At 41.7% G+C, this 15,125-nt stretch overlaps 1 protein-coding gene across 1 annotated transcript in view; it reads left to right on the top strand.

Moving 5' to 3' along the window:
• Positions 1 to 15,125, top strand: part of LOC124718684 (SANT and BTB domain regulator of class switch recombination-like) — a 123,822-nt gene that overhangs the window by 107,422 nt on the left and 1,275 nt on the right. Inside the window, exon 10 of the mRNA XM_047244308.1 lies at positions 1,033 to 1,232. Within this exon, the coding sequence (XP_047100264.1) occupies positions 1,033 to 1,232 (200 nt within the window). The remainder of the gene's footprint in view (positions 1 to 1,032; positions 1,233 to 15,125) is intronic.

The following is a 15,125-nucleotide window of genomic DNA, read 5'->3' as shown; positions in this document are numbered from 1 at the left end:
TGCTCTAAAGTTGGTTGTGGCTGAAGTAAAGGTGATATAACATGCTGTCTGGCAGTAGCTAGAAAATAATTTCTGAAACATGACTTTGTTAACATCAATTATAAATTTAAGTGTTAGGAAATATTTTCTGAGGGTATTTGTCCAGAGGAGTATAACCTTAACAGGGGTGAAATGTGGACAATAAGCAGTTCACGCAAGAAGAGAATAGATGCTTTTGAAAAGTGTTGCTGCAGAAGAATGGTGAAGATTAGGCAGGCAGATTGAGTAAATAATGAGGAGGTGCCAAGTCAAATAAGAGGAAAAGTAAGTTTTGCCAAACCTGGCTAAAATAAGGGATCAGTTCAAAGGGCACATCTTGAGGTATTAAGGAATAGTCCATTTGGTAATGGAAGGAAATTGTTGGGTAAAAATTGTAGAAGGTGACCATGGTTTGATTGAAGTAAGCAGGTTCAAATGGATGTAGGTTGCAATAATTATGCAGAGACAAAGAGGCCTTCACAGCAGACTAGTGTGCAAAGATGTGTCAAAGTAATTTTCAGACTGAGAACTACAACAGAGACACAGAAAAGCATATAATTCCTACAGATCAGTTTCACAAGATTTTATACATTCTGATTAATGACCTATTACACATACATATACGGAAATGAGTGATCTGATGGTATAAAAACTAATGTTACATTATTCATCTTCATATCTGTAATGACTAGTAACTGCTCACGCTCACATTCAGCTGGCTTCAGCGCCAGCTTTCCATTACGTTCTTCAGACCTTCTCCTCATTATGCTTTGGGGGGGGGGACGAGTCTGCACCTATCCAACAGTGTAAGCAAGTAGCAGGAAATTTTGCCATACATTTGAATGCTTGGATCTTTGTTACTAAATGTTTCTTATTTTTTGTAGTAATTTTTTTTGTTAACAGAAAAGTTTTTAATCATCTTATTTAACTGCATACGTATTCTGTACAACCTCATAAAGTAACAGAATTATGAAGGTGGTGCAAAACATACTAATCTAAAGTTCTGACTTGCAGACCACCCCAGTGGATTCCAGGCCTATCGACTCGGCAGAACCAGGACAATCAACGTGAGTATGAAGAGTGTGCCATGCAGCGAATTGCGGCCGTGCTCACACGTCGCATCTGTGGGGAAGCTGGAGCACCTGCTACAATGGTTCGTAGAGGAGGACTGGGACACAGGAAATGGCGCTGGAGTCCCCATGTCACTCCACCAGGTATATGTGACGTGTTTAATATGAGACATTTTTGTGCACTGAAATGATTGAATGTTGAAGAAACTCCTCTCATCTTTTCTGAGGTGTACCTTACATACATGCATGCATGATTAATTTATTTATATATATAATATAGTAATTCAATCCTGGAAAGGAAATGATCTAAGCATCTTCATGTACGAAGTGTGAAAGAGTAGATAGTGCTAAAATGAGGGTTGTTTTTCCAATTAAAAAAAGTGATAGAGTTTAGGGATATTTTTGTTAATGATATACCATATTCAACCATGATATGTTATTTTCCTAGTAGAGTTCAACACATTTCAGAGCTGCTACTTAATTTTCAAGGACTATATTGACTTTTTTTTGGGGTGTTAAGTCTGCTTGAGTTAATCACCTACATATGACCATGAAGTGTTCATCTTCAGCAGGTGATGTAGCAGGTAGAGCGCTAGACTCTGGCCCTATAGGTCACAGGTTCAGTCCCAGATAAGGGTGGGGATTTTTCCTGATTACCTTCAGGATGGCCCCACATCCATTAAGCCTGTCATCACGTGAGTGATGGGGGAAGTAAGGTGTCCCAGGTGATGGGCTCTCCACATTTCCCTCCTAGTACTGTGGTGAAGAAAGGCTGCTCTCTTACTGCAGTCAGGCCAATAGCCCGTTCACAGGCTTGTGTAACAAACTTTACCTTTTTTTTTACAGGTGTTAAGAGGTATTGATAAGAACATTTTTAGGAAATAAATTAAATTTATTTAAGTTAAATGAAGTTAATGGGCATGAAATAAATGAAGATGCAATGATGCAAAATGGTGGCAATGAAAACTGTTCCAGTAAAATGAAAACTTTGAAACAGACTGGGCTTGAAACTGGATCTCCTGCTTTTCCCAAGCTGTCACTTTAACTGTGAGGCTATCGGATCACAATTCCAGATCTGACTCAGATTTTCATGGTCACTGACATTTTGTCTAATTTTTTCTGATCGCTATATGCAGAAATTCCCTGAAAGGGATATGTAGGAGCAGCAACACTGGGGAAGGGGGAAGGGGATTGCACTGGTGATCAGGGCTTGCCCTACCATTGGAGTACAAAGCAGTTTAATCAAATTTCAAATTCATTGAAATGAAATGAATGAAATAACTGTGAGTATAATCAGTGAAACTTAATGACATGGAACGATTCAATGAAATCTCTTCATAGCCAGTATACCTGCAATGTAATGAATACATCTTGTCAGATATTTGTGTTGGTCCTGGAGGCACCCTCCGCTGTGCTAAGCTATTAAGGCACCTGCTCATGATAAGTACAATACCTGGGTTCAACTCCAAGTCTGACACAAATTTTTCTTTGTCATGGCAAATTAATAACATTTTGAAGACTGAGAAATTTACTAGCCTCTGGATAAATTCTTTCTGAGGACTATAGAGTGCACATACACTCATAGAGCTACATTGAACTGGCTGATTACAATGTGCCAGCATGGCATCTCAACTGGGGTGAAGGGTCACGTCAGGTGGAGGGAGGGAGAGGAGGAAGAAGGTGGAGAGCCAGAGGGAGTGTTGGGGAAGGGTGGCCAACTTGAGAGGTGAATCAGCAGGAACAGGGAACAGGAATGTGGTGCCAGTGAGCTCATTCCCATTGCAGTCAGAGCACGTTGTGCACAGCGCATGATGATCTGTAGGAGAGGATTGGGACTGGGAGATGAAGAGGGAGACCACAGGGAATAGGATGTGGGATGAGGACAAGTGGACTTAGGGGAGGGTCATCACTTCCTTCATTGACTTTCAACCATCCTCATCTCATTACTAGCTTGATCCCTCCTTGTCTCTGTTGACACCACCTTTCTATGCTCCGACATTCCCCACGCCAATACCCTTGCCACTTATAAGCACTGCCTCTCATGATGGCATTCCAACTCCAAATCCACCATCTCATTGCGTATATATCTAACAAATTTCATCCTCACACATAGCTACTTCTTCTTTGAGTGGAGGATGCACAAACAAATCTGTGGCAAGGCTGTGGGCATGTGCGTGGCACCGTCCTATGCCAATCTGTTTATGGAACTTCTAGAGGAAATCTTCCTAGTCACACAAAACCAGGAAACCCTTGTCTGGTACAGGTTCATGGATGATATCTTCATGATATGAGCTCATGACAGAGATTCTGTCCTTATTCCTCCACATCCTCAATGCCTTCTCTCATTTCTGCTTCACGTGGCCCTCCTCTGCCCAATCTGCCACCTTCATGGGTGTTGGCCTCCACCACTGATGAAAGCATACAAACCTCTACCAACATCCAGCACACTAAACATCAACATTACCTTCCACCTCTTAAACTCCAAAATATTACTCTTTTACAGGGTGCTTCAGAAGTGATGCTCAATAACTCACACACGTAAAGTACAGGCTAAAACACACTATAAAGCTGCAATAAACGTAGGTCTGCAAATCAACTGCATTAATTCAAGTTGCGAACCACTATAATGCCGCGGGATACCACAGTACTTATGTTGGTATGTCAAGGTTTGGGATCGACTATCTGTTTGTGCATGCACAACTACTTCCCTTTCTCCCTCCATGCTCTGTACTGTACCAGCCTCTCAATTAGTTATGAACATGAAGGCACCATGGACAGTGGTTACACCAATGAAGAGTATGGTGACATGCAATTCAGGTATGGCAAAGTAAATGGTAGTGCCCTTGAGGCTGCATGATTGTTTCAAAAAGACTTTCCTCTCTGCAGGCAGCCCAACAGGTGTACATTTAGCTGGTTACATCAGCACCTTAGAGAAACCAGGAGTTTCACAAACTGTGTACGGGAAGCCTGACCCAGATCCATAATACCTGACATTGTGGAAAGGGTGTTACACATTGTACACCAACATCCGAATACTTCAACAAGAATGATTGCTACCCAAGATTGTGTCCTGAGTCATAGAAGTATGTGGCACATTTTACATCGGCAAGTATTCTATCCATATTTGCTCCAGAGAGTGCAAGCCCTCAATAATGCAGACTTCCCTCCTAGAGAGAATTTCTGCCAATGGGTGTAACAACAGTGTACCCTGAATCCCCTGTTTGTAAACAGTATTCTGTTCACAGACGAGGCTGGATTTACCTGTGATGGTATGTTTAACTACCATAACTGTAACATTTGGGCTAATGTCAATCCTAGTGCAACACATGTATCATGACACCAGCAACATTATTCGTTGAACATCTGGGCAGGACTGCTCGGAGACCACAAAATTTGACCACACTTCCTACTACAGAGACTGACCGGACAGCAATACACGCAGTTTCTGCGGACTGTACTTCCTCATTTATGTGATGATGTCCCACTGGACAAGTGCCTGAATATGTGGTTCATGTGTGACAGCGCTCCAACACATTTTCATTTATGAGTGTGCTGCCTTCTAACTCAGACGTATGGTCAACATTGGATAGGTAGAGGAGGGTTTGTGCCATGGCCTCCAAGGTCCCTGGATTTAAATCCCATGGATTTCTGTGTGTGGAGTCATGTCAAAAGCCTGGTCTACACTACCCAGATCACCTGTCTTGAGGAATTATGCTTGTGGTTGAAGCAGCCATCCAGCAATTGCATAATTCACCAGGACTGTCTGAGAGGATTCGCAACTCATTTCAGAGATGAGCTTAATCTTGCATTCAGATGCATGGACAACATTTCGAACACCTAGTCTAATGTTTAGAGATGCCATGTGTTCCTAGACACTGATGAACCGCAACAGAAAATGTGTTGTACCTCAACAGTGAGTGATTTGTGGACCTATGTTTACTGAAGCTTTTTAACTACTTTTGGCCTGTATTTTCCATGTGTGAATTATTGACCACACTTCTAGCAGTAGTGGACACCAAAAGATCCTGGTGAAGATCCCAGCAGAGGGGTCAAACATTTTAGAAGGAACATGACGCAGCCTAATAGCCCACTTCTGAACCACTCTGTATAATCAGGCCACCAGTGGATAGTGCATCTGCAGTGACAAGAATTCCCTTGTCCAGTACGCTGAAGGTCTTACTAAGGCTTTCACTGACTGAACATTAGTCCCACAACCTAGTCCACATGCAGATTTCCCGAATCCTCCAATCACTCCCAGAAACGTGCTGCAAAAGCACATCCTCCGTATTAACCCTTACCCAGAAATGAGGAATATTGTATCCAAACTCCTTGCCACCCGTTCCAAAGTGGTATTTTACCATCTACCCAATATCCTAGTACATTTTCACATCACACATACTCGCAATATTACTGATCTACTGGCTGATAAGATGCACGCTCTTAAGTTGTTTTTTGTAGGGGGGTACCAAGATTAGATATGATGGCCCAGGAAATTTTCTTTTGAACTAGGCTAGTGGGGTAATTACATCCAGTGAAGGCTGCGGCAAGAATGGTGGTGTATTGCTGTGAAGAGTCTGCATTTTAGCAAATATATATGCCTTGGATGCCAAGGCTGTATGGGGGCAATGTTTGGTATGGAAGGAATAACAACTGTCAAAATGTAAGTGCTGTTGTTCGTTAGTACATTTAATGTGAACTGAAATATGTAGCTGACTTCAGTAGGGATGAAGTCAACATCAAGGAAAGTTACATGGGATTCAGAATAGACCATGTGGAATTTAATTGGGAGAAAGTATTTAGAAATTCCAAGAATTCTAACAGGTCAGTCTCACCATGAGTCCATATGGCAAATATGTCACCAGTGTATCTAAACCAAACCAGTTGCTGAAGGCTTATGGATCCCAGGAAAGCTCCCTCCAACTTCATATCACTGTTATTCCATCCTGAACTTTCCACTGTTTGATATTTGACTTCTGCTACACCAAATGTAAAAATTATTTTACATATTGTATCTTTTATATGAATTGTTCTATTACATATCTTTCAAGGTAGGTGATTATTTATGCACTTCTATAAGGACACTATTGTGTTGCTGCAGAAGGAAGTACTCTTTGCTAAATACTGAGAACTCAGGTCTCACATTGTTTACCTCTACGGGGAGGAAATGTATCGGTGTTTACGTAAGTTGGATAAACTTCATAGCTGTCGAGTTAGACTGCAATGTGCTTTGTCATTTTTATTGAGGTGTCGTGATGAAAATCATGTCCCAACATTTGCTAACGTTGTGCACCATATTAATTCTCCTGCCACCAATCGTATCAAGCAACATGCTGGCTTGGCTCTTGTTCGTGAAAGGATTCGTTTTACTCATCGACATTTGGATTCAGTTTCCAAAGAATTGTATCGTTTTCATTTAATGGTTGCATCTGAAGTGCCTGATTTCACTTGGGATTGGTTGGACGGTGCCTCATGGACCCAAGCTGACTGGAAATACAACTCCGTCACTGTCCGGCATTTGGCAAAGTTTGAACGTTTTCATCACGCTGAGTTGGATGTTATATCTCGACGTTCTGCGATAAATCTCACAGAGAAATCTTTTGACGATGCAACCTTATCCGTGCTAGGGAAGGGTTTAAATTTTGCACCCACTCCAAAGAATTTGCCGGTAGTTGATTTTATTAGTTCAATTGAACAGGCAGCTTGCAAACTACCTCCTGACGCTGCAGAGGAGGTTAGGAGGGAGGCATGCCGTGTTTTGACTAGGGCTCGTCCATCCAAGAGTAATGTAACAGCAGCAGAGAGGGCTGCTTTACGCTCTCTCAAAGTTGATCCTAGTATTGTTATTTTACCTGCTGACAAGGGTAATGCCACCGTTGTTTTAAATAAACATGATTATGTACAAAAGAAGCAACGTTTACTATCTGATTCAGCATATCACAGAATCGATGCTAAACCCCACAAAAACTGTTGAGAGAAAGACCAACAGCCTCCTGAAGAAAAGTGGTTTGTCGCAGGACACTATCAAGAGTCTTAACAACTATAGTGCCGTTCCCCCTAGGTTATATGGCCTTCCGAATGTTCACAAGGAAGGGGTTCCTTTCCGTCCTATAGTGAGTAACATCGGCGCTCCGACATATCGCATATCCAAGCATCTTGCTTCTCTGTTGAGTCCACAAGTAGGTCAGTGTGAACATCATATCAGGAACTCAGCTGATTTTTTACGTCGTTTGGAGGGACTGAGGTTGAATGACTCTGATATTTTAATGAGTTTCGATGTGGTCTCTCTCTTCACTCGTGTTCCTCTGTCTGATTTGTTGCGGTTAATTGAGGCCAGGTTTGGTGCTGAATTAACTAATCTCTTTCAGCATGTGTTGACATCCACTTACTTTTTATTTAATGGCCAATATTATGAGCAGACAGATGGAGTTGCGATGAGTAGTCCATTGTCTCCTGTGATCGCAAATTTGTTTATGGAAGACTTTGAGAAACGTGCATTGGAGTTGGCGCCTTTGAAACCCACCTGTTTCTTTGGATAAATTGACAATACCTTCTTTGTTTGGCCCCATGGTAGGGAGAATTTGAATGTCTACCTAGAACATCTGAACTCGATCCACCCGAACATTCGTTTTACGATGGAGATGGAAGAGGATGGTTGCCTTCCCTTTCTTGACGTGTTGGTTAGGAGGAAGGATGATGGATCATTGGGACATGCAGTCTACAGGAAACGTACTCACACCGACTTGTACTTACAGGCTAATAGTTGTCACCATCAGGCTCAGTGTGATGGGGTACTTCTTACCTTGGTACACAGGGCACATGTCGTTTCTGACGCTGAGACTTTGCCAGCTGAGCTGTCCCATCTTGAAGTTACTTTTCGTCAAAATGGTTATAGTGATAGACAGATTGAATGTGCATTGCGCTATCGACCAACTGTACATCTGGTGATTGATGATAATTCTGAGTCAACACCTAAGTCTACTGCCTTTTTGCCTTACGTAGGAAACACCTCCAACAAGATTGGTTGTGTTTTACAGAAATACAATGTGAAATGTGTTTTCCGACCTCCATCTAAAATTAGAGCACTTTTGAGTTCCGTTTAGGATGATCTTGGACTGCATAAGGCGGGTGTATATCGTATTCCTTGTAGCTGCGGCATGGCATATATTGGTCAAACTATCAGGACCGTGGAGGACCGATGTACTGAGCATAAATGGCACACACGATTACAGCAGCCAAATACATCTACTATTGCCGAACATTGCTTGGATACTGGTCACCCCATGTTATATAATAACATCGAGATATTGGCATGCACGTCCAGCTATTGGGACAGTGTTATTAGGGAGGCAGTTGAGATTAAATTAGCAAGCAACCTCATTAACAGGGATGGAGGTTTCTGTTTAAACTCTGTTTGGAATCCGGCTCTCTCCCTTGTCAAAAAACAGAGGGACGGAGTCAATGCTACCTCACCTGCGAATTCATAGTCTCACTATCGATAGCTCTGACTTGGTGATCTTTGGTGGCACTAGTGTTCAGTGTGTGTGTGTTATCTTTCCTGCTTCAGTCCGGGAACCGAGGTATTAAATTTGCATGTACGCCGCCTGTCCGTTGCAGTTTGCCTTGAAAATGGCGGGGTGTTCTCCCACCGAAATATCGGCGGTCACTGAAAGTGCTACCTGGCTGAATTCCCAGAAGTTATTTGAAATATTCATGTTCCATCTGAACATTGAAAATATTTCTGGGGTGTAGGATTTGTCTGTATATCACCACTCCCCTAGGATAGTAAGCTTGCTCTAAAGTTATATTTGCTCACAAAAAGATGAGCTATAACTGCTGACTTGTCTCATACATTTAAAAATTGACATGATGAGTCATTTGTATTGGTTATGAAGTAATGTGGCTGTTCTCCAAATATAAAACTTGCAGCAGCCATGGTGTGTGCCCTTATACAAACTTGATTAACTGTATTTGTCTGATTCGTTATAGCTAGGTGGTAGTATCTGTCCTGTTGCAGTGGTGGTCTGAGAACATATTTCTTCCATACCTTCGACATTTGCTGTATGCAATAACTTTCCTATCAGTTTGTTTTACAGTATAAAATGGAAGACATTTTCATACTGAAAAGAATGTTGTTGCTGCAGAACATACACTGATCAGCCAGAACATTACGACCACCTACCTAATAGCCAGTATGTCCACCTCTGGCAAGAGTAACAGCAGCAGTGTGTTATGGCATGGAAGTAATGAGGCCATGGTAGGTCACTGGAGGGAGCTGGCACCACATCTTGACACAAGTCACCTAATTCCCGTAAATTCTGTGGAGGGGCCTGAGAAGCCCTCACGCCACATTCCCAGATATGTTCAACACATCAATTGGAATTCACCACTGTGTTCCTCAAACCACTCCATCACATTCCTGGCCTTGTTGAAAAATGCAACTGCTGTCAGGAAACATGATTGTCATGAAGGAGTGTATGTGGTCTGCAAATCGTGAACACTACTCATCTGTTGCCTTACATGAGCTTCACTCGACCTATGGATGCCCATGTGAATGGTCTCCACAGCATAATGGAGCTGCCACCAGCTTGTCTCCATCCCACAGAACAGGTGACCAGGAGACGTTCCCCTGGAAAATGACAGATTCACACCCTCCCATTGGCATGGCGAAGGTATCAGGATTCATCAGGCCATGCAATGCTCTGCCACTGCGCCAATGCCAATGGCCACTTGCCCATTTCAGTCATAGTTGCTGATTTCGTGGTGTTAACATTGGCACATGCACGTGTCTTTGGCTGCAGAGGCCCAGCGTTAAGAGTGTTTGGTGCTCTGTGTGTTCAGACCAACATGTACATTAAAGTCTGATGTTAGTTCCACAACAGTTTGCCGTCTGTCTTGTTTCATCTGTCTGCCCAGCCTGACATCCGAGATCTACAATGGGTGGCGGCCGCCCAACCCCAAGATGCTTGGACATGAATTCACCTCGGTTTCGCCAAGTGTTGAACACGTTCACCACAGCACTCCTCTAACAACTGACAAGTCATGAAATTTCTGAAATGCTCGTGCCGACCCTCTGGCGTCTTCCCCATTATACACATGGACAACACGCTCACTGATACTGCATGCATATATCATGTGTCTGACTAGCAGTCATTTCTCACCAGGTGACACTGCCATCACGTGGATTGGCTTATGTCAATAGTAGGATGGCGGTCATAATGTTCTGGCTGACCAGTGTATCATAGTACAAGAGCAATTTGATGAAGTACAAGTGAAGAAACCATTTATGTCAAAAACAAATTCGTTATTTTTCAACACAGTCACCTTTCAAGGCTATATACTTTTCCCAATATCCTGGCCATTTTAACCCCTCCAAAATACAGGAATTATCAGTCTCTCTGAATACACCTCTGTCTCAATGATGACCACCACATTTGAGAAATCTTTCAACCATGAGCCTTTGCTTTGTTTGGAAAAAACATTAGGGAGCCAGGTCAGCATAATACTGAGGCTGTCACAGTAATTCTAGGAATTTTATGTTGACAGCTACAGATGAATGTACTGTTGCATTACTATTGTGAAACAGCACTTTACTCTTTTTCAGGCAGAACCATGGTTCCTCCAATTACTTGTTGAAGCAATGCAATGTTTCATTTTAGTGTTTTCCAGTGATTAATTTTCCTTTTTCTAAGAAGTCTACTAGTACAAGACATTTGCATCCCAAAAAATCACTGTCACAACTTTTGTATCTGATGGGATTATCTTCACCTTCATCTACATCTACATGATTACTCTGTAATTCACATTTAAGTGCTTGGCAGAGGGTTCATCGAACCACAATCATACTATCTCTCTACCATTCCACTCCCGAACAGAGTGCAGGAAAAACGAACACCTAAACCTTTCTGTTTGAGCTCTGATTTCTCTTATTTTATTTTGATGATCATTCCTACCTATGAAGGTTGGGCTCAACAAAATATTTTCGCATTTGGAAGAGAAAGTTGGTGACTGAAATTTCGTAAATAGATCTCGCCGCGACGAAAAACGTCTTTGCTTGAATGACTTCCATCCCAACTCGCGTATCATACCTGCCACACTCTCCCCCCTATTACGTGATAATACAAAACGAGCTGCCTTTTTTGCATCCTTTCGATGTCCTCTGTCAATCCCACCTGGTAAGGATCCCACACCGCGCAGCACTATTCTAACGGAGGACAAACGAGTGTAGTGTAAGCTGTCTCTTTAATGGACTTGTTGCATCTTCTAAGTGTCCTGCCAGTGAAACGCAGCCTTTGTCTCGCCTTCCCCACAATATTATCTATGTGGTCTTTCCAACTGAAGTAGTTTGTAATTTTAACACCCAGGTACTTAGTTGAATTGACAGCCTTGAGAATTGTACTATTTATCGAGTAATCGAATTCCAACGGATTTCTTTTGGAACTCATGTGGATCACCTCACACTTTTCATTATTTAGTGTCTACTGCTACCTGCCACACCATACAGCAATCTTTTCTAAATCGCTTTGCAACTGATACTGGTCTTCGGATGAGCTTACTAGACAGTAAATTACAGCATCATCTGCGAACAACCTAAGAGAACTGCTCAGATCGTCACCCAGGTCATTTATATAGATCAGGAACAGCAGAGGTCCCAGGACACTTCCCTGGGGAACACCTGATACACTTCAGTTTTACTCGATGATTTGCTGTCTATTACTACGAACTGCGACCTTCCTGACAGGAAATCATGAATCCAGTTGCACAACTGAGACGATACCCCATAGGCCCGCAGCTTGATTAGAAGTCACTTGTGAGGAATGGTGTCAAAAGCTTTCCGGAAATCTAGAAATACGGAATCAACTTGAGATCCTCTGTCAATAGCGGCCATTACTTCGTGCGAATAAAGAGCTAGCTGCGTTGCACAACAACGATGTTTTCTAAAACAATTCTGATTATGTATCAATAAATCATTCCCTTCGAGGTGATTCATAAAGTTTGAATACAGTATATGCTCCAAAACCCTACTGCAAACCAATGTCAATGATATAGGTCTGTAGTTCGATGGATTACGCCTACTACCCTTCTTAAACACTGGTGCGACCTGTGCAATTTTCCAATCTGTAGGTACAGATCTATCGGTGAGCGAGCGGTTGTATATGATTGCTAAGTAGGGAGCTATTGTATCAGCGTAATCTGAAAGGAACCTAATCGGTATACAATCTGGAGCTGAAGACTTGCCCGTATCAAGCGATTTGAGTTGCTTCGCAACCCCTAAGGTATCTACTTCTAAGAAACTCATGCTAGTAGCTGTTCGTGTTTCAAATTCTGGAATATTCCATTCGTCTTCCCTGGTGAAGGAATTTCGGAAAACTGCGTTCAATAACTCCGCTTTAGCGGCACAGTCGTCGGTAACAGTACCATCGGCACTGCGCAGTGAAGGTATTGACTGCGTCTTGCCGCTTGTGTACTTTACATACGACCAGAATTTCTTCAGATTTTCTACCAAATTTCAAGACAATGTTTCATTGTGGAACCTATTAAAGGCATCTCGCATTGAAGTCTGTGCCAAGTTTCGCGCGTCTGTAAATTTTAGCCAATCTTCAGGATTTCGCGTTCTTCTGAACTTCGCATGCTTTTTCCGTTGCCTCTGCAACAGCGTTCGGACCTGTTTTGTGCACCATGGGGGATCAGTTCCATCTCTTGCCAATTTATGAGGTATGAATCTCTCAATTGCTGTTGCTACTATATCTTTGAATTTGAGCCACATCTTGTCTACATTTGCATAGTCAGTTCGGAAGGAATGGAGATTGTCTCTTAGGAAGGCTTCTAGTGACACTTTATCAGCTTTTTCAAATAAAATTATTTTGCGTTTGTTTCTGGTGGATTTGGAAGAAACGGTATTGAGCCTAGCTACAATGACCTTGTGATCACTAATCCCTGTATCAGTCATGATGCTCTCTATTAGCTCTGGATTGTTTGTGGCTAAGAGGTCAAGTGTGTTTTCGCAACCATTTACAATTCGTGTGGGTTCGTGGACTAACTGCTCGAAATAATTTTCAGAGAAAGCATTTAGGACAATCTCAGAAGATGTTTTCGAGCAAGTATTTTTGCCAACATATCGAGGGAAGGTTGAAGTCCCCACCAACTATAACCGTATGAGTGAGGTATTTATTTGTTACGAGACTCAAATTTTCTCTGAACTGTTGAGCAACTATATCATCGGAGTGTGGGGGTCGGTAGAAGGAGCCAATTATTAACTTAGTTCAGCTGTTTTAAGTATAACCTCCACCCATACCAATTCGCACACAGTATCTACTTCGACTTCACTACGAGATAAACCACTATTGACAGACACAAACACTCCACCACCAATTCTGCCTAATCTATCTTTCCTGAACACCGTCTGAGACTTCGTAAAAATTTCTGCAGAACTTATTTCAGGCTTTAGCCAGCTTTCTGTACCTATAACAATTTCAGCTTCTGTGCTTTCTATTAGCGCTTGAAGCTTAGGGACTTTCCCAGCACAACTACAACAATTTACAACTACAATTCCGACTGTTCCTTGATCCAAGCACGTCCTGTATTTGCCATGCACCCTTTGAGATTGCAGCCCATCCCGTGCTTTCCCGAGGCCTTCTAACCTAAAAAACCGCTCAGTCCATGCCAGACAGCCTCCGCTACCCGTGTAGCCGCCAGCTGAGTGTAGTTCTTTGGAGCATGTTAACTATAAGAAACACAATATTTAAACTGTTACTTATTTCTATTCAGATGATGAATCCAGGACTCCTTAAATATGACAATGCAATGCAAAAAGTCTTTCAGATATCGCTGAAATTGCTCCAAGCATAGCTTTGAAGTTGAAAGCCACAGTTGCTTGTTGTCCATCACAGCAAATGGGGCAGCCACCAGATCAACAAACTTTTTCTCATGAACGTGTCGTGTAAAGCTTAAGTATCGTTTCTTTTGAAGCACCTAAGGCACTATTGCCATACCCACTTTCATTCTCCATCAGCTAGAATCATGCTAAGGACTGTTTCTATAATATCTATCAGCCATCCTAAGCAATCCTTGTTCATATAAAAACAATGAAACACAGAAGAGTGTTTCAGGACAGTACACTAATTTTAAAAATCATTTGAAATGTTATGTAAGATAAAATTAAAATTTCAGTTCTATTCAGATAACCTCACTGCTTCAAGGCCAAATACCAATAAATAAATAAGGCACACAGATGGCAATTCGAAATGAATATAGCAACTTCAAATAGCTATATCTATTTAATGCAGAATGACACACTGATAAGAATTACACAGTATGTTCAGAATTTTGATCTTTGCAAAAATGCAACGAATTGAAAGCCAGCAAATGTGTGGTGATACATAAGTGAAAATGATGGATCCTGTACAGAAGGCATTACATGTGTTAGAATTTAACAACTGTTATTCTGTCATCACTGTCCAGAGACTTCATCAAAAACACAATCAAGCACTTCCAAGTGCCAATATCATTTGCAAATGAGATCAGTTCTTCAAAGAAACAAAGGAAAACATATTGGCCAACTATGTGTATCAGCACAAAACGTTGAAGAAATTCACATTTTGTTTGAAGGTAGTCCTTGGAAATTAACAAACAAAGCAAGCAGGGAGTTACAAATGCCACAAACAAAGGTTGACATGTTCTCAAAACAATGCTGAAAATGGAACCACACATAATTTAATTTTTACAAGAATTTGAAGAGGAAGACTATGTCAAACACACAAATTATGCTACGATAATCCTAGAAGACATGGAGGAAGATACATTTGCTGAACATCCCATTTTTGGTGGTAAGGCAACCTAACAAATCAAGTGGCATGTTTAAGTAGCACAACATCTAAATATGTGGTACAGAAAAGCCTTTATGTGTAATTGAACACGGGCATAACTGACCAAGAATTGACATGTTTTGTGCAATGTCAATACAAAAACTGCACAAACCCTTTTTCATCATTGGGCTGTGTGTTCCAGCAAGCATTTACAGAGTTGAAAAATGGCTGTTGC

The sequence above is a fragment of the Schistocerca piceifrons genome, chromosome 10 (assembly GCF_021461385.2).
Source record: "Schistocerca piceifrons isolate TAMUIC-IGC-003096 chromosome 10, iqSchPice1.1, whole genome shotgun sequence".
Taxonomy (NCBI): Eukaryota; Metazoa; Arthropoda; class Insecta; order Orthoptera; family Acrididae; genus Schistocerca; species Schistocerca piceifrons.
This window is presented reverse-complemented; position numbering and strand designations above follow the sequence as displayed.